At 46.1% G+C, this 26,424-nt stretch overlaps 1 protein-coding gene across 1 annotated transcript in view; it reads left to right on the plus strand.

The window, feature by feature from the left end:
- Window positions 1–5,152: 5,152 nt before the first annotated feature.
- POGZ (pogo transposable element derived with ZNF domain) overlaps window positions 5,153–26,424 on the plus strand; it is a 39,635-nt gene continuing 18,363 nt past the window's right edge. Inside the window, exons 1-9 of the mRNA XM_083879157.1 lie at window positions 5,153–5,425; window positions 9,639–9,763; window positions 11,743–11,918; window positions 14,422–14,530; window positions 17,668–17,823; window positions 19,768–20,019; window positions 21,068–21,177; window positions 23,886–24,196; window positions 24,948–25,102. Of these exons, the coding sequence (XP_083735283.1) occupies window positions 9,640–9,763; window positions 11,743–11,918; window positions 14,422–14,530; window positions 17,668–17,823; window positions 19,768–20,019; window positions 21,068–21,177; window positions 23,886–24,196; window positions 24,948–25,102 (1,393 nt within the window). The 5' untranslated portion in view covers window positions 5,153–5,425; window position 9,639. The remainder of the gene's footprint in view (window positions 5,426–9,638; window positions 9,764–11,742; window positions 11,919–14,421; window positions 14,531–17,667; window positions 17,824–19,767; window positions 20,020–21,067; window positions 21,178–23,885; window positions 24,197–24,947; window positions 25,103–26,424) is intronic.

Below are 26,424 nucleotides of genomic sequence, written 5' to 3' on the forward strand. Positions count from 1 at the left end.
CCAATTTCGTCCTCAGGTGAAAAATTTTTGCCTCGGGTGGAAAAATTTTAGCCTCAGGTGAAAAATTTTGGTTTCAGGTGGAAAAACTTTTGCCTCAGGTGGAAAATTTTGGCCTCAGGTGGACAATTTTAACCTGAGGTCAAAAATTTTGTCCTCAAGTAGATAATTTTGGCTTCAGGTGGGAAATTTTGGCCTCAGGTAAAAAATTCTAGCCTCAAGTGGCCAATTTTGGCATCAGCTGGAAAAATTTTGGCCTCAGGTGGAAAAAAATTTGTCCTCAGGTGCCAAATTTTAGCCTCAGGTGGCCAATTCCGTCCTCAGGTGAAAAATTTTAGCCTCAGGTGGGAAATTCTATCCTCAGGTAAAGAATTTCGGCCTCAGATGGGAAATTTTAGCCTCAGGTGGAAAATTTTGGCCTCAGCTGAAAAGATTTGTTCTCAGGTGAAAAATTTTAGCCTCAGGTGGACAAGTTTGGCCTCAGGTGAACCATTTTGGTCTCAGGTGGGACAATTTTGTCGTCAGGTGAAAATTTTGGCCTCAAGTGGGAATTTTTTTCCTCATGTGGGAAACTTTGGCCTCAGGGGAACAATTTTTTCCTCAGGTGAAGAATTTTGGCCTCAGGTGGAAAAAAATTTGTTGTCAAGTGCCAAATTTTATCCTCAGGTGGCCAATTTCGTCCTCAAGTGAAAAATTTTTGCCTCGGGTGGAAAAATTTTAGCCTCAGGTGGATAATTTTAACCTCAGGTGAAAAATTTTGGTTTCAGGTGGAAAAACTTTTGCCTCAGGTGGAAAATTTTGGCCTCAGGTGGACAATTTTAACCTGAGGTCAAAAATTTTGTCCTCAAGTAGATAATTTTGGCTTCAGGTGGGAAATTTTGGCCTCAGGTAAAAAATTCTAGCCTCAAGTGGCCAATTTTGGCATCAGCTGGAAAAATTTTGGCCTCAGGTGGAAAAAAATTTGTCCTCAGGTGCCAAATTTTAGCCTCAGGTGGCCAATTCCGTCCTCAGGTGAAAAATTTTAGCCTCAGGTGGGAAATTCTATCCTCAGGTAAAGAATTTTGGCCTCGGATGGGAAATTTTAGCCTCAGGTGGAAAATTTTGGCCTCAGCTGAAAAGATTTGTTCTCAGGTGAAAAATTTTAGCCTCAGGTGGACAATTTTGGCCTCAGGGGAACAATTTTTTCCTCAGGTGGAAAAAATTTTGACCTCAGGTGGGAAATTTTAGCCTCAGGGGAAAAAATTTGTCCTCAGGTGAAAAATTTTATCCTCAGGTGAAAAATTTTATCCTCAGGTGAAAGATTGTGTCCTCAGAGGAAAAAAATTGGCTTTGGGTGGGAAATTTTGTCCTCAGGTGGGAAATTTTATCCTCAGGTGAAGAATTTTGTCCTCATGTGGAAAAATTTTAGCCTCAAATGAAAAACTCTGGCCTCAGGAGGACAATTTTGTCCTCTGGTGAAAAGTTTTAACCTCAGGTCAAAAATTTTGTCCTCAGGTGGGAAATTTTGGCCTCAGGTGGGAAATTTTGGCCTCAGGTGAAAAAATTTAGCCTCAGGTGTACAATTTTTACCACAGGTGAAAAATGTTGGCCTGAGGTGGACAATTTTTCCTCAGGTGAAAAATTTTAGCCTCAGGTGGGAAAATCTATCCTCAGGTAAAGAATTTTGGCCTCGGATGGGAAATTTTAGCCTCAGGTGGAAAATTTTGGCCTCAGCTGAAAAGATTTGTTCTCAGGTGAAAAATTTTAGCCTCAGGTGGACAAGTTTGGCCTCAGGTGAACCATTTTGGTCTCAGGTGGGACAATTTTGTCCTCAGGTGAAAATTTTGGCCTCAAGTGGGAATTTTTTTCCTCATGTGGGAAACTTTGGCCTCAGGGGAACAATTTTTTCCTCAGGTGAAGAATTTTGTCCTCAGGTGGAAAAAAATTTGTCCTCAGGTGCCAAATTTTAGCCTCAGGTGGCCAATTTCGTCCTCAGGTGGAAAATTTTTGCCTCGGGTGGAAAAATTTTAGCCTCAGGTGGATAATTTTAACCTCAGGTGAAAAATTTTGGCCTCAGGTGGAAAAATTTTTGCCTCAGGTGGAAAATTTTAACCTGAGGTCAAAAATTTTGTCCTCAAGTAGATAATTTTGGCTTCAGGTGGGAAATTTTGGCCTCAGGTAAAAAATTTTAGCCTCAAGTGGCCAATTTTGGCCTCAGGTGAAAAATTTTAGCCTCAAGTGGCCAATTTTGGCCTCAGGTGAAAAATTTTAGCCTCAAGTGGCCAATTTTGGCCTCAGGTGAAAAATTTTAGCCTCAAGTGGCCAATTTTGGCCTCAGGTGAAAAATTTTAGCCTCAGGTGGGAAATTCTATCCTCAGGTAAAGAATTTTGGCCTCGGGTGGGAAATTTTAGCCTCAGGTGGAAAATTTTGGCCTCAGCTGAAAAGATTTCTTCTCAGGTGAAAAATTCTAGCCTCAGGTGGACAATTTTGGCCTCAGGGGAACAATTTTTTCCTCAGGTGGAAAAAATTTTGACCTCAGGTGGGAAATTTTAGCCTCAGGGGAAAAAATTTGTCCTCAGGTGAAAAATTTTATCCTCAGGTGAAAAATTTTATCCTCAGGTGAAAGATTGTGTCCTCAGAGGAAAAAAAATGGCTTTGGGTGGGAAATTTTGTCCTCAGGTGGGAAATTTTATCCTCAGGTGAAGAATTTTGTCCTCATGTGGAAAAATTTTAGCCTCAAATGAAAAACTTTGGCCTCAGGAGGACAATTTTGTCCTCTGGTGAAAAGTTTTAACCTCAGGTGGGAAATTTTGGCCTCAGGTGAAAAAATTTAGCCTCAGGTGTACAATTTTTACCACAGGTGAAAAATGTTGGCCTGAGGTGGACAATTTTTCCTCAGGTGAAAAATTTTAGCCTCAGGTGGGAAAATCTATCCTCAGGTAAAGAATTTTGGCCTCGGATGGGAAATTTTAGCCTCAGGTGGAAAATTTTGGCCTCAGCTGAAAAGATTTGTTCTCAGGTGAAAAATTTTAGCCTCAAGTGGACATTTTTGGCCTCAGGGGAACAATTTTTTCCTCAGGTGGAAAAAATTTTGACCTCAGGTGGGAAATTTTAGCCTCAGGGGAAAAAATTTGTCCTCAGGTGAAAAATTTTGTCCTCAGGTGAAAGATTGTGTCCTCAGGTGAAAGATTGTGTCCTCAGAGGAAAAAAATTGGCTTTGGGTGGGAAATTTTGTCCTCAGGTGGGAAATTTTATCCTCAGGTGAAGAATTTTGTCCTCATGTGGAAAAATTTTAGCCTCAAATGAAAAACTTTGGCCTCAGGAGGACAATTTTGTCCTCAGGTGAAAAATTTTAACCTCAGGTCAAAAATTTTGTCCTCAAGTGGGAAATTTTAGCCTCAGGTAAAAAATTTTGCCCTCAGGCAGGAAATTTTGTCCTCAGGTGAAAACTTTTACCCTCAGGTGGCCAAGTTTGTCCTCAGGCGGGAAATTTCAGCCTCAGGTGAAAAATTTTAGCCTCAGGTGGGAAAATCTATCCTCAGGTAAAGAATTTTGTCCTCAGGTGGAAAAATTTTAGTCTCAGGCGGGAAATTTTCTCCTGAGGTGAAAAATTTTCGCCTCAGGTGGAAAATTTTTTCCTCATGTGGGACAATTTTGGCCTCAGGTGGGAAATTTTAGCCTCAGTTAAAAAATTTTGCCCTCAGGCGGGAAATTTTGTCCTCGTGAAAACTTTTACCCTCAGGTGGCCAAGTTTATCCTCAGGTGAAAAATTTTACCCTCAAATGGGAAAAATTTTGCCCACAGAGCAGCAAGCACCCCTCAGCTGTGCGGGGAAACAGCCTCTGAGCTCTGAGGGGACCCTGAGGCCGCTCCGGGCACACCCGGCCCCGGGAACATCCCCTCACCCCGCCAGGAGACAGCGAGGAGACTGAGAACCGCGGCCATGGCGGATCCATTGGGGAAAAAGGGGGAAAAAGCCCCGTTAAAGGACGAGCCGGGAAGGGAAGAAGGGGGGTCACGACCCATCGGCGCCGCCGCCATTTTCCCGCCCTTCCCCTTCCCTCTCCCCTCAGGGCGAGGCCCCGCCCCCGTGTGACGTCAGGGCGCGGCAGGCGGAAGTGACGTCACGGTATCCCTCCGCCGGCAGGTCCCGTTGTTGTGTGTGTGGTGTGTGTGGTGTGTGTGTGGTGCGGCTGCGGGCGCCGCGCCTGTATCAGCCCGCCGGGCCCGCGACCTTTTTTTTTATTGTTTTTTTATCCCTCCCCTCCCCCCTGTCCCTTCTCCGTGAGGGTGAAGTAGAGAAGGGGAGGGGGGAAAAAAAGCCCTACACGCACGCCAAAGCACGGAGACGCCCCCCGGCACAACGTACGGAGGGCGAGCAGAGCCAGGGATAATTCCTTCTTCTTCTTCACCATCATCTTCATCCTCCTCCTCCTGAGCATCCCGCCAAGTGTGAGGGACGAAGGGAGGGGGGGCTGATGCCACCTGCCCCCGCGCCCTGCGGGTCGGCGGAGCCCCACAGCAGCGAGCGGCGGCAGCGCTGAGGAAGGTGAGTGGGGGGCGAGGGGAAAACGGGGGATGAAGGCGGCGGGATCCCCCCGGGGGCGGCGGCGACCACGGCGGGGATGGTGGGGGGGGATCAATCGGTGACGGTGGAACCGGCTCGAACCGCCCGGGAATGGGGGAGAAGGAGGGAATGAAGAAGAAGAAGGGGAGGAGGAGGAGGGGGGGCGGCAGGGCCGGAGCGCGCCGTACACAAAGCGGTGGCGGGAGGAGGAGGAGGAGAAGAGCAGCGGCAGCAGGAGGAGGAGGAGGAGGAGAAGGAGGAGGAGGGAGCGCCGGCGGTGCCGAGGAGGGGCCGGGGAGGAGCCGCCGCCGCCGCCGCCGCCGCTCCCGCCGGGCCCCGGGCGGGCGCTGGGGGACGCGGAGGGATCCGCGCTCGCCCTCACGGCCCGGGGGGCGCGGTGATGCGGCCGCCTCAGGGGAGGGGGGCGGCGGTGATGCGGCCCCGCCGCCGCTCCCTCCGCGCTCCGCTCCCGCCATGCCGGGAGTCTCCTCACTGTTCCCCTCGCTGTCCCCTCGCTGTCCCCTCGCTGTCGCCCCCCGGCAACCACCGGCAGAGCGAGGAAGGGGCGGTCTTGTCTCTCCCCCGTCTCCCGGTGCTGCCGCCCCCTCCTCTCTTTGGCGGCGCCGCTTGGCTGGTGGGCGGCCATGTTGGGCACGGGGATTATTTTTCGCTCCCTTTCAAAGCCGCCACAATACGCTGAGGGTGTGTGTGTGTGTCTATGTGTGTGTGAGGGCTTTTCCCGGGAGTTCTCGGGAGAAACGGCCTTTCCCCGGTTTTTAGGGGAGTGAAGGAGAAAGGGGAGGGTCTGTGATCAGCGGTTTGCAGGGTGAGATTCCCCATCCCCTCATCATCCCTGGCCTGCTGTGCTTCACCTTCGCGGAGTGAGTGCCCCTCTCATGGCCCGAGGGGAGGGAGCCCCTCGCTTCTGTTCCTCTGCGGGTTGGGATCCCGGGTTTTATTGGGGTTCACTCAGGTTTTATTGGGATTCACTCAGGGCTTTGGGGTTGGGATCCCAGTCTTCTCTCCCTCAGGGGGTTGGGATCCCAGTCTTCTCTCCCTCAGGGGTTTGGGATCCCAGTCTTCTCTCCCTCAGGGGGTTGGGATCCCAGTCTTCTCTCCCTCAGGGGTTTGGGGTTGGGATCCCAGTCTTCTCTCCCTCAGGGGGTTGGGATCCCAGTCTTCTCTCCCTCAGGGGGTTGGGATCCCAGTCTTCTCTCCCTCAGGGGGTTGGGATCCCAGTCTTCTCTCCCTCAGGGGGTTGGGATCCCAGTCTTCTCTCCCTCAGGGGGTTGGGATCCCAGTCTTCTCTCCCTCAGGGGGTTGGGATCCCAGTCTTCTCTCCCTCAGGGGGTTGGGATCCCAGTGTTCTCTCCCTCAGGGGTTTGGGATCCCAGTCTTCTCTCCCTCAGGGGGTTGGGATCCCAGTCTTCTCTCCCTCAGGGGGTTGGGATCCCAGTCTTCTCTCCCTCAGGGGTTTGGGGTTGGGATCCCAGTCTTCTCTCCCTCAGGGCTTTGGGGTTGGGATCCCAGTCTTCTCTCCCTCAGGGCTTTGGGGTTGGGATCCCAGTCTTCTCTCCCTCAGGGCTTTGGGGTTGGGATCCCAGTCTTCTCTCCCTCAGGGCTTTGGGGTTGGGATCCCAGTCTTCTCTCCCTCAGGGCTTTGGGGTTGGGATCCCAGTCTTCTCTCCCTCAGGGCTTTGGGGTTGGGATCCCAGTCTTCTCTCCCTCAGGGCTTTGGGGTTGGGATCCCAGTCTTCTCTCCCTCAGGGCTTTGGGGTTGGGATCCCAGTCTTCTCTCCCTCAGGGGTTTGGGATCCCAGTCTTCTCTCCCTCAGGGCTTTGGGGTTGGGATCCCAGTCTTCTCTCCCTCAGGGGTTTGGGATTGGTATTCCAACCTTGTGAGAGATCCAGGATTGTCATCACTCTTCCTCAGGGATCTCACTTGTCTCCTCAGGTATTTGGGATTTCCATCCCACCCCTCTGCTGAGGGATCTGGGATTGGGATCACAACCTTTTCCTGAGGGTCCTGGGGTTGGGATCCCACCTCTCTCCCTCAGGGATCCAACCTTGTCATCCCATCCCTCTTTCTTAGGCATTTAGGGTTACCATCCCACCCCTGTCCTCAGGGATTTGGGATCCCTGTGTCTCAAGGATTTGGGTTTGGGATCCCAGTTCTTTCCTGGGGGATCTGGGGTTGGGATCCCAGCCCTGTTCCTCAGGGATTTGGGACTGGGGTTCCTCTTTGTCAGGGATTTGGGATTTGGATCCCTGTCCTTTCCTGAGGGATCTGGGGTTGCCATCTCAGCCTTCTCCCCTGAGGGATTTGGGGTTGATATTCCAACCTTCTCCTCAGGGATCTGAGATTGGGATCCGAGCCTTGTTCCTCAGGGATTTGGGGTTCCTCTTTCTCAGGGATCTGGGATTGGGATGTCAGTCCTTTCCTGAGGCTCCTGGAACTGGGATTCCTCTCCTCAGGGATTTAGGATGGGGATCACAACCTTCTCCTCAGGGATTTGGGATTGGGATCACAAACTTCTCAGGGATTTGGGATCCCTATTTCTCAGGGATTTGGGATTGGGATCCTTCCTTCTCAGGGATTTGGGATTGGGAAATCTTCTCCTCGGGGATTTGAGATCCCCATCCCACTCCTATTCCCAGTTTTCCCTGTCCCATCCCTCCAGTGTCATCCTTCATTCCCTCATCCCACCTGGGTCCAAACAGGAAAAACAAATTTGGGAAAACTCATTTTCTCCCCTGCCCAAGATCCCAAAATTCCTGGAAAAGGCTCAGGGCTGCAAGATCTGCTTCCCAAAAAAAATCTGATTTTATTGGGATTTACTTGGTTTTTTTGGGATTCACTCAGGGTTTTTTGGGATTGACTCAGGTTTTATTTGGATTCACTTGGGGTTTTTTGGGATTCACTCGGGTTTTTTGGGATTCACTCGGGTTTTTGGGGCAGAGGATGGGGAGGATCCCACCAGAACAATTCCCAAAGCTGCTGGAAAAAATATTAATACAAAAAAGATCAAAATAAACCATTTAAAAGGCTTTTAGTGATTAATTAGCAGGAATTAAATCTGATTAGTTAATTAAAAGCCTCTGGGTTTTCCTGGATTTTAATGGATGGGAAGGTGAAGGGTGAAATCCCAAAGGAAATTTGATTTTTGCTTCCCAAATTCACCTCAAAATTCCCAGAATTTTCCCCAATTCCTGGATGGTTTTAGGGCTGTTCATTAAACACAATTATTAATTCTGATTAACATTTAATTGGGGCTGGTTTATCCACCTCAAAGTCAAGGAAAACCAACAATTCCTGATTTTTTTGGAGATTATTTTTCCAGTTTCCCGAGGCCTGGACTTGTGGAATTTTTTGGGAAGAGGCAGGAGAACATTTTAATTTTAATTTTAATTCTGAATTTATATTTATATTTTTGTCCCTGCACAATTTTTCCTTGAAATCCCAAAATTCATGGGATTCTCCTCTCAGTGCTTTTATTTATTCTTTTAATTTTTTTTTTTTACTTTTAGTTTTTAAATTTTCTATTTTTATTTTCTTTTTTTAAAATGTATTTTTGTTTCAATTTGTACTTGTATTTGTAGTTGCATCTTTATTTTTCTATTCTATTTTATTTTATTTATTATTTTTGTTAATTTTTTAAAATTTGTATTTATAGTTTTAGCTTTTTTTAGATTTAATTATTAATCTTTTTTTTAGTTTAAATTTTAATATTTTTTTTACTTAATTATTTTTATTTTATTTTAATTTCACTTTTTAACATTTTAATTTGAATTAAAAGCTCCCAAGACAAATCTCCTGCTGCTCATTCCAAACTGGGAGTTTTGGAATAACCAAAAAAACCTTTGGGATGTTTTTTTTTCATCTTCAATTTTTTGGGGTTTAAATTTTTAAAAAGCAGAGAAATAACCCAGAATTCCTCAGTGGGAAAAAAGGGGAAAAATAGTCCCAATTTTGAGTCAAATCCAGGGAATTTTCATCCCAAATTTCACAGATTTAATTGGGAAGAAACAGAGATTTTAAACCTGGAATTCCTCAGCAAAAAAAAAAAAAATCCCAATTTTGGGTCAATCCAAGGAATTTTCATCCCAAATTCCACAGATTTTTGTAGGAAAGAAACAGAGATTTTTAAAACAGAGAAATAACCTGGGATTCCTCAGTGGGAAAAAAGGGGAAAAATTCCAATTTTGGAATTCTGGGAATTTCCCACAGATTTCCCTGGAAAAAAGCAAGAAAAATAACCTGAAAATCTTAATTTTTGTTTGGTTTTCATTGGAATTTTGGGTTCTAAACCCGACCCAAGGTCATTATTCCTGTTCCTTCTCTTGGGAAATAAATTCCTGTGTGGTTTTTGGTGCCAAATTCCAAATTTTGAGTAAAATCAGGGATTTCCCTGGAAAAAAACACAGAAAAACCCTAAAAATTCCCATTTTTGTTTGTTTTTCATTGGAATTTTGGGCTCTAAACCCATTATTCCTGTTCCTCCCCCTGGGAAATCAATCCCTGTGAGTTTTTTGGTGCCAAATTCCAAATTTTGAGTCAAATCAGGGAATTTCCCACAGATTTCCTGGGGAAAAAAAAAGTAAAGATAACCTAAAAATCTCCATTTTTGTTTGGTTTTCGTTGGAATTTCAGGCTCTAAACCCAACCCAACTCCATTCATCTTATTCCTCCCCGTGGGAAATCAATCCCTGTGAGGTTTTTGGTGCCAAATTCCCATTTTTTAGTCAAATCAGGGCATTTCCCTGGAAAAAAAAAACCAGAGAAATGACCTAAAATTTTCCATTTTTGTTTGTTTTTGATTGAAATTTCAGTCTCTAAACCCAACCCCATTATTCCTATTCCTCCCCTTGGGAAAATCAATCCCTGTGAGTTTTTTGATGCCAAATTCCCATTTTTTAGTCAAATCAGGGCATTTCCCTGGAAAAAAACCCCAGAGAAATGACCTAAAAATTTCCATTTTTGTTTGTTTTTCATTGGAATTTCGGGCTCTAAACCCAATTATTCCTGTTCCTCCTGTTGGGAAATCAATCCCTGTGTGTTTTTTGGTGCCAGATTCCCATTTTTGCCATTTCCAGGATGGCAGACACGGATCTTTTCATGGAGTGTGAGGAGGAGGAGCTGGAGCCATGGCAGAAGATCAGCGACGTCATCGAGGACTCCGTGGTGGAGGATTACACCTCTGTGGACAAGAATGCCACGGGTCAGTCCTCACCTCTGCACAATCTATAAACTCTTTTTTCTCTTTTATTTCTCTGGTTTTGCCACTTTATTTTTCCCCTCTTTTCCCACTTCATTTTCCCCTTTTTCCCCACTTTTTCCCCCAATTTTCTCCCTTTTCGCACGTAATTTTCCCCCCTTTTCCCACTTTTTCCCCCTTTTTTCCCCACTTAATTTTTCCACTTTTCCCCTCTTAATTTTCCCCCTTTTATCCTACTTGTTTCCCCAGTTTTCTCCCTTTTCCCACTTAATTTTTCTCCTTTTTTCCCATCTATTTCCCTGATTTCCCACTTCATTTTTCCCTCTTTTCCTACCTCATTTTTCCCCTTTTTTCCCACTTTTTTCCCCAATTTTCTCCCTTTTCCCATGTATTTTTCCCCCTTTTCCCACTTAATTTCCCCACTTTTTTCCCACTTTCTTCCTCAGTTTCCTCCTTTTTCCCACTTAATTTCCCCATTTTACCCCTTTTTCTCCTTTTCCCCCTTCCCCCCTTTTTCTCCCACTTTCCCCCAATTTTCTTCCTTTTCCCACTTTTTCCCCCATTTTCCCCACTTTTTTCCCCAGATTTCCCCCTTTTCCCACTTAATTTTCCCCTCTTTTCCCACTTAATTTTTTCCACTTATTTCCCCCCTTTTTCCCTACTTATTTCCCTCAATTTTCCCCACTTTTTCCCCAATTTTCTACCTTTCCCCACTTAATTGTTCCCCTTTTTTCCCCACTTTTTTCCCCAATTTTCTACCTTTTCCCACTTAATTTTCCCCTTTTTTCCCACTTTTTTCCCCAATTTCCCCCCTTTTTTCCCCACTTAATTTTCCCAATTTTCTCCCTTTTCCCACTTAATTGTTCCCACTTTTCCCACTTAATTTTCCCCCTTCCCCCCTTTTCCTCCACTTTTTTCCCCAATTTTCTTCTTTTTCCCACTTAATTTTCCCCCTTTTCCCCCTGATTTGCCTCCTTTTCCCACTTAATTTCCTCCCTTTTTCCCCCATTTTTCCCTCTTTTCCCACTGATTTTTCCATTTCACCACCAACAGTTTCTCTTTCCCTGCTGATTTCTTTCCCCCTCATTCCCAGAGATTTTCCCCTTTATTCCCATCAATTTTTCTCCACATTCCCACAGACTTTCCCCCCATTCCCAGGGATTTTCCTCCCCATTCCCAGGGATTTTCCTCCCCATTCCCAGGGATTTTCCTCCCCATTCCCAAGGATTCCCCCCATTCCCAGGGATTTCCCCCTCATTCCCACAGACTTCCCCCCCACATTCCCACATATTTTCCCCTCATTCTCATCAATTTTCCCCCTTATTCCCACCAATTTTTCCCTTTCCCCACTGATTTTTTTCCCCACATTCCCAGGGATTTCCCCTCACACTCCCACAGATTTCCCCCCTCATTGCCACAGATTTCCCCCTTATTCCCAGGGCTTTTTCCCCCCATTCCCACAGATTTTCCCCCACATTCCTGTGGATTTTTTCCTTTCCCCACTGACACTTATCCTTTCCCCACCAATTTTTTCCCCCACACTCCCACAGATTTTCCCTCTCATTTCCACAGATTTCCCCCTTATTCCAATGAATTTTTCCCTCACATTCCCACAGATTTTCCCCCTCATTCCCACAGATTTCCCCCTTATTCCAGTGAATTTTTCCCCCTCATTCCCAGGGATTTCCCCCCTTATTCCCACAGATTTCACCCCAAAATTCCCACAGATTTTCCTCCTCATTCCCATCGATATTTCCCTTTCCCCACTGATTTTTCCCCCCACATTCCCATGGATTTCCCCTCACACTCCCCCAGATTTTCCCCTCATTCCCATGGATTCCCCCCTCATCCCCACATATTTCCCTCCCCATTCCCAGGGATTTTCCCCCCATTTCCCAGGGCGGTCCCCCATATTCCCGTGGATTTTCCCCCCCATTCCCAGGGATCCCCCCTCATCCCGGTGTTGTCCCTGCTGTCTGCAGGGGGCCAGGCCGCTGTGCAGGCGGGGGGTCAGTCGCTGCTGCTGGCGCAGAGCCCCGCGCCCGGCCTGGGGGCAGTGGTCACTCAGCCCCTGCTGCGCCCGGTGCAGCTGATGCAGAACGCCAACCACGGCACCAACCCGCCCACGGGCACGCAGCCCATCTTCATCACCACACAGGTCAGTTCCCTGAGCAGAAATCCTGGGAAATCCATGGAAAAAAATGGATTTACCCAGAAAAATTCTCATTTTCGCTCTGGTTTTAGTGCTGGTTTTCGTCAGAATCTCCTTGGGGTTATGAGATGAGGGTTGGATCTCACTGCTTGGGTTGATTTTTCTGAGAATAATCCCTGCTCTGGAATTCCACGGAAAATCCATGAAAAATCATGGGAAAAAAATGGATTTTTCAGTAAAAATTCCCATTTTCTGCTCCAGTTTTAATGGTGATTTTCATCAGAATCTTCTTGGGGTTGTGGGATGATGGTTGGATCTCACTGCTTGGGTTGATTATTGGGAATAATCCTTATTGGGAATAATCATTGCCCTGGGATTCCATGGAAATCCACAGAAAATCCATGGAAAAAAATGGATTTTCCCAGAAAAATTCTCATTTTCCGCTCTGATTCTAATGGCGATTTTCATCAGAATCTTCTTGGGGTTGTGGGATGGGGGTTGGATCTCACTGCTTGGGTTGATTATTGGGAATAATCCTTATTGGGAATAATCATTGCCTTGGGAGTGCATGGAAAATCCATGAAAAGCTCCTCTTTTCCGGAAAAAAAATCCCGTTTTCGCTCCATTTTTGGTACTGATTTTCATCAGAATCTCCTTGGGGTTATGGGATGAGGGTTGGATCTCACTGCTTGGGTTGATTTTTCTGGGAAGAGTCACTGCCCTGGAATTCCATGGAAAATGCATGGAAAACCCATGGAAAAGCCACAGGAAATCCAACGGAAAACTCTTTTCCAGAAAAAACGCCGATTTTTCAGTGGTTTTTTAATGCTGTTTTCCCGTAATGCCAAAATCCCTTGGGGTTGTGGGATGAGGGTTGGATCTCACTGCTCGGGTTGATTTTTTTGGGGAATAATCCCTGCCCTGGAATTCCATGGAAAATCCACAGAAAATCCATGGAAAAGCCACAGGAAATGCATGGAAAGCTCCTCGTCTTTTCTGGGGAAAAAAAATCCCATTTTTCAGTGATTTTTAAATGCTGTTTTTCCATAGTGATATTTTTATTCAGGAGTGAGGGATCTGTTGCATTCCAGGGATTATTTTTGGGGTTGATTTGGGATATTTTTTGGGGAATTCCAGGGACTATTTTGGGTTCAATTTGGGCCATTTCGGGCTGACTGCTCCGTTGGATTCCAGGGATGAGTTTGGGTTTAATTTGGGATATTTTTTGGGGAATTCCAGGGATGATTTGGGGTTCAATTTGGGCCGTTTTGGGGCTGACTGACCCGCTGGATTTCAGGGATGATTTTGGATTTAATTTTGGATATTTTTGTGAGGATTCCAGGGATGATTTGGGTTTTTTTTTTTTTTTGTTTTTTTTTTTTTTTGGATTTTAGGGATGATTTTGGGTTTAATTTTGGCTGCTTTGGGCTGACTGAGCCATTGGCTTCCAGGGATGATTTTGGGGTTTGTTAAAGATGTTTCTGGGGATTCCAGGGACTATTTTGGGTTCAATTTGGGGCTTTTTTGGGCTGACTGACCCGTTGTGTTCCAGGGATGATTTTGGGTTTAATTTGGGATATTTTTGTGGGGATTCCAGGGATGATTTTGGGGTTTTTGGGGGGATTTTAGGGATGATTTTGGGTTTAATTTTGGCCATTTTGGCCATTGAGCCATTGGGTTCCAGGAATTATTTTTAGGGGATTCCAGGGATGATTTGGGGTTTAATTTGGGCCGTTTTGTGTTTAATTTGGGCTCTTTTGGGGTGATGGATCCGTTGTATTCCAGGGATTTTTGGGGGGGGACTCCAGGGATGATTTGAGGTTAATTTGGGCCGTTTTGGGCTGACTGACCCGTTGGATTCCAGGGATGATTTTTTGGAGATTCCAGGGGTGATTTTGGGTTTAATTTGGGCTGTTTTGGGGCTGACGGATCCATTGGATTTCAGGGATTATTTTGGGATTTATTTGGGTTATTTTTGTGGGGATTCGAGGGACGATTTTGGGGTTTGTTTGGGATTTTAGGGATGATTTTTGACTTTAATTTTGGCCATTGAGCCATTGGGTTCCAGGGATGATTTTGGGTTTAATTTGGGCCCTTTTGGGCTGACTGACCTGTTGGATTCCAGGGATGTTTTTGGGGTTAATTTGGGCCGTTTGGGGGCTGACTGACCCATTGAGTTCCAGGGATATTTTTTGGGGATTCCAGGGGTGATTTTTGGGAGATTCCAGGGATGATTTTGGGTTCAATTTGGGCCATTTTGGGGCTGACTGACCTGCTGGATTTCAGGGATTATTTTGGGATTAATTTGGGCTAGTTTTGTGGGGAATTCCAGGGATGATTTTGGGTTTAATTTGGGCCGTTTTGGGCTGACTGACCCATTGGGTTGCAGGGATGAGTTTGGGTTTAATTTGGGATATTTTGGGGTTTGTTAAGGATGTTTTAGGGGTTTCCAGGGACTATTTTGGGTTAATTTTGGCCATTTTGGGCTGACTGCTCTGTTGCATTGCAGGGGTTCCCGGTGCGGAACGTGCGGCCGGTGCAGAGCCCCATGAACCAGGTGGGCATCGTGCTCAACGTGCAGCAGGGCCAGACTGTCAGGCCCATCACCCTCGTGCCAGGTAATTAACTCATAATTTCTGATAATTAATGAAATATTAACCGTTAATTGGTGGTGATGAGGAGTGGGCAGTGCCCGGCCCCATGACGCAGGTGGGCATCGTGCTCAATGTCAAGAAGGAATGGAAAAAATGAGAAAAATCTATCCCATCACCTTTGTGCCAGGTAATTAAGTCATTAATACAATTATAGCCATTAATTAATAACTAATAATGGTGATGGTGATGAGGAGTGGGCAGTGCCCAGCCCCATGACCCAGGTGGGCATCGTGCTCAGTGTCCAGTAGGGATGGGAAAAAAAATGGGAAAAAGTGTGAAAAAATGGGAAAAAAACCGGGAAAAATCTGTCCCATCACCCTCATGCCAGGTAATTAATTAATTAATAAAGTAATAGCCATTCATTAGTAACTAATAATGGTGATGGTGGTGAGGAGTGGGCAGTGCCCAGCCCCATGGACCAGGTGGGCATCGTGGTCAAAATCCAGGAGGAATGGGGAAAAAATGAGAAAAATCTGTCCCATCACCCTCATGCCAGGTAATTAACTAATTAATACTGATTAATAAAGTAATAGACATTAATTAGTAACTAATAATGGTGATGAGGAGTGGACAGTGCCCAGCCCCATGAACCAGGTGGGCCTCGTGGTCAGCATTCAGCGGGAATGGGAAAAAATGGGAAAAAAATGGGAAAAAGTGGGAAAAATCCAGCCCATCACCCTCGTGCCAGGTAATTAACTCAGTAATTACTGCTGATTAATTTAATATTAACCATTAATTGATGGTGATGGTGAGTGGGCAGTGCCAGCCCCATGAACCAGGTGGGCATTGTGCTCAGTGTCCAGCAGGAATAGGAAAAAATAGGATAAAAATGGAAAAAAAGGGGGAAAATCTGTCCCATCATCCTCATGCCAGGTAATTAATTCATTAATGCTAGTTAATAAAATTATAGCCATTAATTAATAACTAATAATGGTGATGGTGATGAGGAGTGGGCAGTGCCCAGCCCCATGAACCAGGTGGGGATCGTGCTCAACATCCAGCAGGAATGGGGAAAAAATGGGAAAAAATGGAAAAAATCTGTCCCATCACCCTCATGCCAGGTAATTAACTAATTAATACTAATTAGTAAAATAATAACCACTACTTAGTAAGTAATAATGGCAATAATGATGATGAATGGGCAGTGCCCAGCCCCATGAACCAGGTGGGCCCCATCACCCTTGTGCAAGGTAATAATAATAAAAAAGAAAACTAGTTAATAATAATTAATAATAACTTATGATAATTTATAGTCATTAATAATGATAATAACAATGATGATTAATTCTAGACCCAGTTTAATGGGCCAAGATTAATTAGCTCTAGGTACAATTTAATGAGTGGGGATTAATTAGTTCTAGATTTAATTAGTTCTGGTTCTAGTTTAATGCCCAAGGATCGATTCTAGGTCCAGTTTAACGTGCAGGGATTAATTCTAGACCCAGTTTTAATTATTTCTGGGTGCAGTTTAATGGGTAGAGATTAATTCCAGTAGAGTTTCATATCCAGGGATTAATCCTGCCTGGATAAAAGGTGGAAATCAAAATTAAAGCTGGAAATCCTAAATATAAAGCTGGAAATTCGAATTAAAGCTGTAAATCTCAGATAAAGCCGGAAATCCCAAATAAAGCTCTAAATTTGAAATAAAGCTGGATATCCCAGATAAAGCTGGAAATCCCAGATAAAGCCGGAAATCCCAAATAAAGCTGGAAATGCAAATTAAAAGTATAAATCCAAATTAAAGCTGTAAATCCAAATTAAAGCTGGAAATCCGAAATAAATTTCTAAATTTGAAATAAAGCTGGAAATCCCAGATAAAGCTGGAAATCCCAAATTTCCCCTGGAATTTCTCTGGATTTTATCAGGAATGGGGTCAGATCCAGACTCTCTGTGTTTGTTAAACCAGCAGTCAGCATTGATTCATTCCAGGTGCACTTTCATAATTTGGGATTAATTCAGGTAGGAAACAAGCTCTAAATCCCAAATAAAGATGGAAGTCCCAAATTTTCCCTGGAATTTTGTCAGGAATGGGCTCAGCTCACTCTCTGTGTTTGTGTTTGTTAAACCAGCAGTTGGGCATTGATTTTTTCCAGTACAATTTGATAACTCGGGAGTAATTCTGGCTGGACAAAAGCTGTAAACCCCAAATAAAGCTGGAAATCCCAAATTTTCCCTGGAATTTCGTCAGGAATGGGATCAGCTCACACTCTCTGTCTGTGTTTCCAGCCCCAGGCACCCAGTTTGTTAAACCAGCAGTTGGGATTGCCCAGGTACCCAACAGACATTAATTAATCCTGTTAATTCCAATAGGAAATGAGCTCTCAATCCCAAATAAAGCTGGAAATCCCAGATTGCTCCAGGATTTTGTCAGGAATTGAGTCAGCTCACTCTCTGTGTTTGTGTTTGTTAAACCAGCAGTTGGGCATTGATTTTTTCCAGGTACAGTTTGATAACTCAGGATTAATTCTGGCCGGATAAAAGCCAGAAATGCCAGATAAAGCTGTGAATCCCAAATCTCTCCAGGATTTTGTCTGGAATGAGGTTGGATCATGTTTCTGTGTCTATGTTTTCAGCCTCAGGTACCCAGTTTGTTAAACCAGCAGTTGGGATTGAATAATTCTACATACACTTTCATAATTTGGGATTAATTCCAGTAGGAAACAAACTTGAAATCCCAAATAAAGCTGGAAACCCCAAATTTTCCCTGGAATTTCTTCAGGAACAGGATCAGCTCATGTTTCTCTGTCTGTGTTTCCAGCCCCAGGCACCCAGTTTGTTAAACCAGCAGTTGGGATTGCCCAGGTACCCAACGGGCATTAACTAATCCTGGTAATTCCAATAGGAAATGAGCTCTAAATCCCAGATAAAGCTGGAAATCCCAATTTTTTCCCAGATTTCCCATGGAACAGGGTCAGATTATGGCTCTCTGTGTTTGTTAAACCAGCAGTTGGGCATTGATTTTTTTCCAGGTACAGTTTGATAACTCAGGATTAATTCTGGCCGGATAAAAGCCATAAATCCCAAATCAAGCTGGAAATCCCAATTTTTCCCCAGATTTCCCATGGAATGAGGTTGGATCATGTTTCTCTCTGTATTTCCAGCCCCAGGCACGCAGTTTGTTAAACCAGCCGTGGGGGTGCCCCAGGTGTTCTCCCCCGTGGCCCAGGTGCGGCCGGGCGCCAACGCCTTCGCCACCGTCATCCCGGCCACGCTGACCCTGCGCAGCACCGTGCCCCAGGCACAGGCCCCGCAGCAGAGTGAGTGCCCACATCCCCAAATCCTCGGGGAATTACTGGGGAATTAGCCCGGGATTTTGTGGGGTTCAGTGTGGGAAATCTGTGGGAGCAGCCGGGGCGGGTTTGGGATGTTGAGGTTTTGGTTGGGTTGTTCATGGACTGGGGGATGAGGAGAAGGAGGTGCCCCAGGCTCAGGCCCCCCAGCAGAGTGAGACCCCAAATCCCCCAAAATCCTCGGGGAATTATTGGGGAATTAGCCCGAGTTTTTGTGGGGCTGGGTGTGGGAAATCTGCAGGAGGTCTGAGGTGAGTTTGGGATATTCGTGTTTTGGTGAGGTTGGTCATGAATTGGGGAATAATGAGGAGAAGGAGCTGCCCCCAGGCACAGCCCACCAGCACAGTGAGTCCCTAAATCCCCCAAAATTTCTTGGGAATAATTCAGGAATTATCTCAAATTTTTATGGGGCTGGGTGTGGGAAATCCGTGGGAGGTGCAGGAGTCGGTTTGGGGTGTTCGTGTTTTGGTTGGGTTGTTCATGGACTGGGGAATGAAGAGGAGGAGCTGCCCCAGGCACAGCCCTCCCCAGCACAGTGAGTCCCCAAATCCCCAAAAATTCCTTGGGAATAATTCAAGAATTAGCCCAGATTTTTGTGGGATTGGGTGTGGGAAATCTGTGGGAGGTCTGAGGTGGGTTTGGGGTGTTCATGTTTTGGTCGGGCTGGTCTGGGGGATGAGGAGAAGGAGGTGTCCCAGGCACAGCCCCCACAGCACAGTGAGTCCCCAAAATCCTCAGAAATTCCTTGGGAATTATTGGGGAATTAGCCCAAATTTTTGTGGGGTTGGGTGTGGGAAATCTGTGTGAGGTTGAGGTGGGTTTGGGGTGTTCAGGTTTTGGTCGGGTTGGTCATGAGTTGGGGAATGAGGAGGAGGAGCTGGGAGAGTTTGGGGTTCAAAAGTGGTTCAGGTTTGGGAATTCCAGGCTGGAATTTCATTGGAATTCTGTCCAGACACAGACTGGGAGATGAGGAGAAGCTGGAGGAGTTTGGGAATTCCAGGCTGGAATTTCATTGGGATTTCATCATTTATGCTGAATCTTCAAGGGGAGGAATTTCTGTGGTTGACTGAACTCCCACCCCAATTCCTGCCCGGAATTCCACTGGAATTTCACCCATATCAAAACTGCTGAATCCTCAGGGGTGGGAATGGAAGGAGTGACTGACCTCCCACCCCAATTCCCTTTGAGAATTCCACTGGAATTTCATCCAAACCATTTTTGATGGAACCTCAAAGGAGAAAGTGGAGGGAGTGGCTGAACTCTCACCCCAATTTCTGCCTCGAATTCCATTTTCCATTGGAATTCCACTGGAATTTCACCCAAACCACTTCTGCTGAATCCTCAAGGGTGGGAATGGAAGGGAAGACTGAATTCCCATCCCAATTTCTGCCTGGAATTCCATTGAAATTCCACTGGAATTTCACCCAAATCAAAACTGCTGAATCCTCAAGGGTGGGAATGGAAGGGATGACTGAACTCCCACCCCAATTCCTGCCTGGAATTCCACTGGAATTTCACCCAAACCACTTCCGATGAATCCTCAGGGGGAGAATGGAGGGGATGACTGAATTCCCACCCCAAAATCTGCCTGTAATTCCACTGGAATTTCATCCAGATCAAAACTGCTGAATCCTCAAGGGTGGGAATGGAAGGAAAGACTGAACTCCCACCCCAATTTCTGCCTGGAATTCCATTGCAATTCCATTGGAATTCCACTGGAATTTCATCCAGACCACTTGTACTGCATCCTCAAGGATGGGAACAGAAGGGATGACTGAACTCCCACCCCAATTTCTGCCTGGAATTTCACCCAAACCACGTTTGCTGAATCCTCAGTGGTGTGAACAGAAGGGATGTTTTATTTCCCACCCCAGTCCCCTGTGCTGACCCCCGTGTTCTCTCCCCGGGCAGTGAGCATCGCCAGCTTTGTCACGGTGAAGCGCCCCGGCGTTCCCGGCGACTCCGGTGGCCCCGGGGGCGGCCCCGGCGCTGGCCCCGAGGTGGCCAAGCTGGTGAACACCCTGGGCACGGTGCCCTCGCTGGCCCACGGCCCCTCGGGGCTGCCCCACGGCCCCCCGGGGCTGGCGGTGCCCAACAGCAGCCCCGGGGCCGCCCAGCGCGGCGCCGCCAGCGAGGCCTCTGCATCATCTGCCCCAAGGAAAGGTAAAATATGGGAATTCAGGGGGATCTGGGGGGAATTTGGGGGGAATTTGGGGTTTAGAGGGTCTTGGGAGCTAAAAGTTGGGGTTTTGGGGGTGTTTGGGTGGCAGAAGTTGGTGTAAATCCTATAAATTTCACTTTGTTTGGAGGTAAAATTTGGATTTAAGGTGCATTATGGGTTCTTGGGAGTCAAAAGGTGGTTTGTTCACAGCCCAGGAGGGAAAGCCTGGGAATTCTGGGGGTTTGGGGGGAAATTTGGTGTTTAGGGGGGCTTGGGAGGTAAAAGTTGCAGTTTTAGGGGTGCTTGGGAGGTAAAAGTTGGTTAAATCTGTTAAATTTTGCATCTTTGGGAGGCAAAAGTTGGTTTAAGGGACAATTCCACGTCATTGGGTGCTGGAATTTTATTTGAATCCTTCAAAATCCATGGCATTGGGAGGTAAATCAAAATTTGAGATAAATGCCATAAATTCCGTGGAATTTGGAGGAGAAATTTGGGGTAAATCCCATAAATTTCACGGTGTTGGGAATCAAAACTGGATTTAAAGGATGTTCCAGGTTCTTGGGAGTCAAAACTTCATTTCAGTGCCTTAAATGCCACACGATTGGGAGGCAGAGTTTGGGTTTAAGGGGAGTTCTGGGTGCCTGGGAGTCAAAAGGTGGTTTGTTCACACCCCAGGAAGGTAAAGCCAGAAAATTTTTGGGGGTAATTTGGGGGGATTTTGGGGTTTGGTGGCCCCGAGGTGGCCAAGCTGGACGCGGTGCCCTCGGGCAGTGCCCAACAGCAGGAAAGGTAAATCCTGGGGATTTCAGGGGAAATTTGGGGGTTTTAGGGGTGGTTTGGGTGCTTGGGAGGCAAAAATTGGTGTAAATCTCTTAAATTTTGCATCACTGGGAGGCAAAAGTTGTTTTAAGTCCCTGGGAGAGTGAAAAATAGCAGATTTTGGGATTGTTTGTGGGATAAAGGCTGAGAAAACCAGAGAATTTTTGGTTTTTTGTGGGATAAAAGATGCCCAAGTCCAGGCTGGCTCTCTGACCCCCCCTCTCCCTGCAGGCAGCTCCTCTCCCATCCCCAGCCTGGATTTCCAGGACGGAGGGCGCAAGGTGTGCCCCAGGTGTGACTCCCAGTTCCGCGTCACCGAGGCCCTGCGGGGACACATGTGTGTAAGTCTGCCCTGGGGAGGGCCTGCCTTAGCTGGGGGAGCCATTCCAGACCCTGAACCAGTGGGGATTCATTCCAGACCCAGCTTAACCGGTGGGGATTAGTTCTAGACTCAGTTCAGTGACTCTAAATTCATTATTTCCAGATTCAGTTTAATGAGCGGGATTAATTTTAGACCCGGCTTTGAGTGGAGATTCATTCTAGATCCAGTTTAATGAGTGGGGATTAATTTTAAACCTATTTTAATGAGCAAGGATTAATTTCAGACCTTGTCTAACCAGTGGGGATTAATTCCAGACCCAGTTTAACCAGTGGGGATTAGTTCTAGACCCAGTTCAGTGACTCTCAATTCATTATTTCCAGATTCAGTGGAATGAGTCAGGGTTATTTCTAGACCCAGCTTAGAGTGGGGATTAATTCCAGACCCAGTTCAGTATCTGTAAATTAATTCTTTCTAGATCCAGTTTAATGAGTGGAGATTAATTCTAGACCCAGTTTAAGCAGTGAGGGTTAATTCCAGACCCAGTTCAGTGTCTCTAAGTTCATTATTTCTAGATTCAGTTTAATGACTCAGGGTTAATTCTAGACCCAGCTTAGTGAGTTTGGGTTAATTCTGTACCCAGGTTAATGCATGGAGATTCATTCTAGATCCAGTTGATTGAGTGGGGATTAACTCTAAACCTATTTTAATGAGCAAGGATTAGTTCTAGACCCAGTTTCATGAGTGGAGGTTAATTCCAGACCCAGTTCAGTGACTCTAAATTCATTATTTCTGGATTCAGTGGAATGAGTCAGGGTTAATTGTAGACCCAGCTCAATGAGTGGGGATTAGTTCTAAACCCAGTTTAATGAGTGGGGAGTCCTCCTGGATCCAGTTTAATGAATGGAGATTAATTCCAGATGCAGTTTAACCAGTGGGGATTAATTCCAGACCCAGTTCAGTGTCTCTAAATTCACTATTTCTATGTATAGTTTAATGAGCTGGGGTTAATTCTAGACCCAAATTAATGAGTAGGGATTAGTCATAAACCCAGTTCAGTGACTCTAAATTATTTCTGGATTCAGTTTAACGAGTCAGGGTTAATTCTAGACCCAGTTTAATGTGTGGGGATTCATTCCAGACCCAGTTCAGTGTCTCTATGTTCATTATTTTTAGATTCAGTTTAATGAGTCAGGCTTAATTCTAGACCTGGATTAATGAGTGGGGATTCATTCCAGACCCAATTTAATGACTTGAAATTAATTATTTCTAGATCCAGTTTAATGAGTAGGGTTTAATTCCAGACCCAGTTCAGTGTCTCTAAAGTCATTATTTCTAGATTCAGTTTAATGGGTGGGGATTCAGTTTAGACCCAGCTTAGTGAGTTGGGGTTAATTCTAGATCCAGTTTAATGAGTGGGGATTAGTTTTAAACCTATTTTAATGAGCAAGGATTAATTCTAGACCCAGTTTCATGGGGATTCATTCCAGACCCAGTTCAGTGTCTCTAAATTATTTCTAGATCCAGTTTAATGAGCGGGGATTAATTCTAGACCCCATTTAACCAGTGGAGATTAATTCCAGACCCAGTTCAATGAATCTAAATTAATTATTTCTATGTTCAGTTTAATGAGCAGTGATAAATTCCAGACCCAATTCAATGACTCTAAATTAATGACTTCTGTATTGAGTTTAACAAGTCAGGGTTAATTCTAGATCCAGTTTCATGAGTGGGAAATCATTCAAGGTCTGGCTTAGTGAGTGAGGATTCATTCTAGACCCAGTTTAATTTCTCTAAATTAATTATCTCTAGATCCAGTTTAATGACTGGATTCCAGACCCACTTCAATCACTCTGAGTTAATTAGTTCTGTGTTCAGTTTAATGAGTGGGGATTAATTCCAGACCCAATTTAACGAGCAGAGATTAATCTCAGACCCAGTTTAATGAGCAGAGATCAATCCTAGACCCGGTCCAATGTGTAGGGATTGACCCCCAGCCCCAGTTTAACGAGCTGGGATTAATTCCAGACCCAATTTAACGAGCAGGGATTAATTCTAGACCAGGTTAATGAGCAGGGATTAACCCCCAGGGATTAATTCTAGACCCAGGTTAATGAGCAGGAATTAACCCCATAGGAAATTTAACAAGCAGGGATTAACCCTGTCCCCAGTTTAACGAGCTGGGATTAATCCCAGCCCCAGTCCAACACCTCCACATTAATTACATCACCCCAATCTAAGGAGTAGCTGTTAATTACCCCATTAATTACCCTGTTAATGCCCGCATTCATTAATTATCCTGCTAATTACCCTATTCGTGACCTTTAATGACCACATTAATTACTCATTTTAATGACTCTGTTAATGATCCCATTAATTCATTACCCCATTAATGACCCTGTTAATGCCCCATTCATTAATTACCCCATTAATGACCCTGTTAATGCCCCATTCATTAATTACCCCATTAATGACCCTGTTAATGATGCCACTCAATAATTACCCCATTAATGACACCAATTATTAATTGCCCCATTCATAACCCTGTTAATGCCCCCATTAATTAATGACCCCGTTAATGACCCTGTTAATGACCCCATTCATAACCCTGTTAATGCCCCCATTAATTAATTACCCCATTCATGACCCTGTTAATGCCCCCATTAATTAATGACCCTGTTAATGACCCTGTTAATGCCCTCATTAATTAATTACCCCCTGTTTCCCCAGTACTGCTGCCCGGAGCTGGTGGAGTTCCTGAAGAAACGCAAATCTCTGGATTCGGAGCCGGCCCCGCCCCCGGGGAAAGCCCCGAGCCCCGCCCAGGGCGCGGCCCCGGCCCCGCCCCCGACCCCGCCCAAGGCCCCGCCCGAGCCCGGGGAGGGCGTGGCCGACCCCGCCCAGGCCAAGCTCATCATGCTGGTGGACGAGTTCTACTATGGGAGAGACGGGGGCAAGGGCAGCGTGCTGCCCCCCTGCCCCAGGGTGCCCACGTCCTTCCGCTGCCCCCACTGCACCAAGCGCCTCAAGAACAACATCCGGTGAGCCATTAATTACTGCTAATTAGTGATTGATTAGTGATTGGTTATGTGGGGATAACAATGGGGGCCATGCTGCCCCCCTGCCCCAGGGTGCCCACGTCCTTCCGCTGTCCCCACTGCACCAAGCGCCTCAAGAACAACATCCGGTGAGCCATTAATTACTGCTAATTAGTGATTGATTAGTGATTGGTTATGTGGGGATAACAATGGGGGCGGTGCTGCCCCCCTGCCCCAGGGTGCCCACGTCCTTCCGCTGTCCCCACTGCACCAAGCGCCTCAAGAACAACATCCGGTGAGCCATTGGCCATGAATTAGCCATTAATTAGCTGGGAATAACCCAGGAGTAACCTGGGTCTGACCTGGGAATGTTGGAATTATTTGGTAATGTGGGAATGATGGGCACTGGGATGTGAGCACCGAGCACCTCAAGAACAACATCAGGTGAGTGATTAGACATTAATTAGCCATTAACTATCCGTTAATTAGCTGAGAATAACCCAGGAGTAACCTGGGAATGATCTGGGAATGTCTGAATTATTTGGGAATTATGTGGGAATTCTCTGGGATTGTGGGAATGATGGGCAGTGGAACATGAGCACCAAGCGCCTCAATAACAACCCCCAGTGAGGAATTCCCCAAAAAGTCCCCCCAAATTCCCCCAAACACCCCAAAACTGACCTCAGAATCCCCCCCAGGCCCAATTTTCCCGGGATAACCAGCAGCCCCTCTGGAATTGCCCATCCCCCTGCAGGTTCATGAACCACATGAAGCACCACGTGGAGCTGGACCAGCAGAACGGCGAGGTGGACGTGCACACCATCTGCCAGCACTGCTACCGCCACTTCAGCACCCCCTTCCAGCTGCAGTGCCACCTGGAGAACGTGCACAGCCCCTACGAGTCCAGCAGTCAGTGTTTGCCTGATTTTTGGAGATTTAATTGAGATTTTCTGGGGTTTTTTTGGGGATTTTATTGGGATTTTCCACTCCGATTTAGTGGGGAACGTGAGGAAGGAAAAGTGTTGCAACAAAGTCACCCCAAACCCCACCCCAGTTTCACCTGGAGAACGTGCACAGCCCCTGCCAGTCCAGCAGTCAGTGTTTCTTCTGGTTTTTGGAGGATTTAATTGGGATTTTCCAGGTTTTTTTGCGGTTTAGTTGGGATTTTCCACTCTGATTTAGTGAGGAGGGAAAGTTGTCCCAGTAAAGCCACCCCAAATCCCACCTCAGTTTTGTTTCTCCAGCCCCAGTTCCACCTGGGGAATGTCCACAGCCCCTAAAAGTCCCCCAGGCTGGGCTTTCCCTGTTTTTTTTGCGGATTTAATTGGGATTTTCCTGCTTTTTTTGGGATTTAATTGGGATTTGCCACTCGGATTTAGTGGGGAGTGTGAGGAGAGAAAGTTGTCCCAGCCAAGTCATCCCAGACCCCACCCAAGTTTCACTTTTCCAGCCCCAGTTCCACCTGGGGAATGTCCACAGCTCCTAAAAGTCCCCCAGGCTGGGCTTTTCCTGCTCTTTTTGGGATTTAATTGGGATTTTCTGGGGGTTTTTTTTTCGGATTTGGTTGGGATTTTCCACTCTGATTTAGTGAGGAACGCGAGGAGGGAAAATTGTCCCAACAAAGTCACCCCAAATCCTTCCCCAGTTTCATTTCTCCATCTCCAGTTTCTCCTGGAGAACGTGCACAGCCCCTACGAGTCCAGCAGTCGGTGCTTTGCCTGATTTTTTGGGATTTAATTGGGATTTTCCGAGGGGTTTTTTTGGGGATATAATTGGGAATTTCCACTTGGATTTAGTTGCGAACATGAGGAGGGAAAGTTGTCCCAGCAAAGTCACCCCAAATCCCAGCCCAGTTTCACTTCTCCAGCCTTTTCCAGCCCCGGTTCCACCTGGGGAATGTCCACAGCTCCTAAAATCCCCCCAGTCAGGGCTTTTCCCACAATTATTGATCCTTAAATTTGGATAATTCCCTTCCCTTCTTTTTTCCCTTTTCTATCTTTTCCCCCCTTTCCTCTTCTCCTTCTTCCCCTCTTTATTTCCCTTTTTCCCCTCCCTTTTTTTCCCCTTTTCCTGCTTTTCCCCCTTTTTCCCCCTTTTCTCCCTTTTCCTGCTTTTCCCTCTTCTTTTCCCTCTTTTCTCCCATTCTCCCATTTTTCTCCTCTTTTCCTGCTTTTCCCTCTTCCTTTTTTTCCGCCTTTTCTCCCCTTTTTCTCCCTTTTTCTCTCTTTTCC

This window comes from Zosterops lateralis, assembly GCF_965231275.1.
Source record: "Zosterops lateralis genome assembly, chromosome: 27".
Lineage (NCBI taxonomy): Eukaryota > Metazoa > Chordata > Aves > Passeriformes > Zosteropidae > Zosterops > Zosterops lateralis.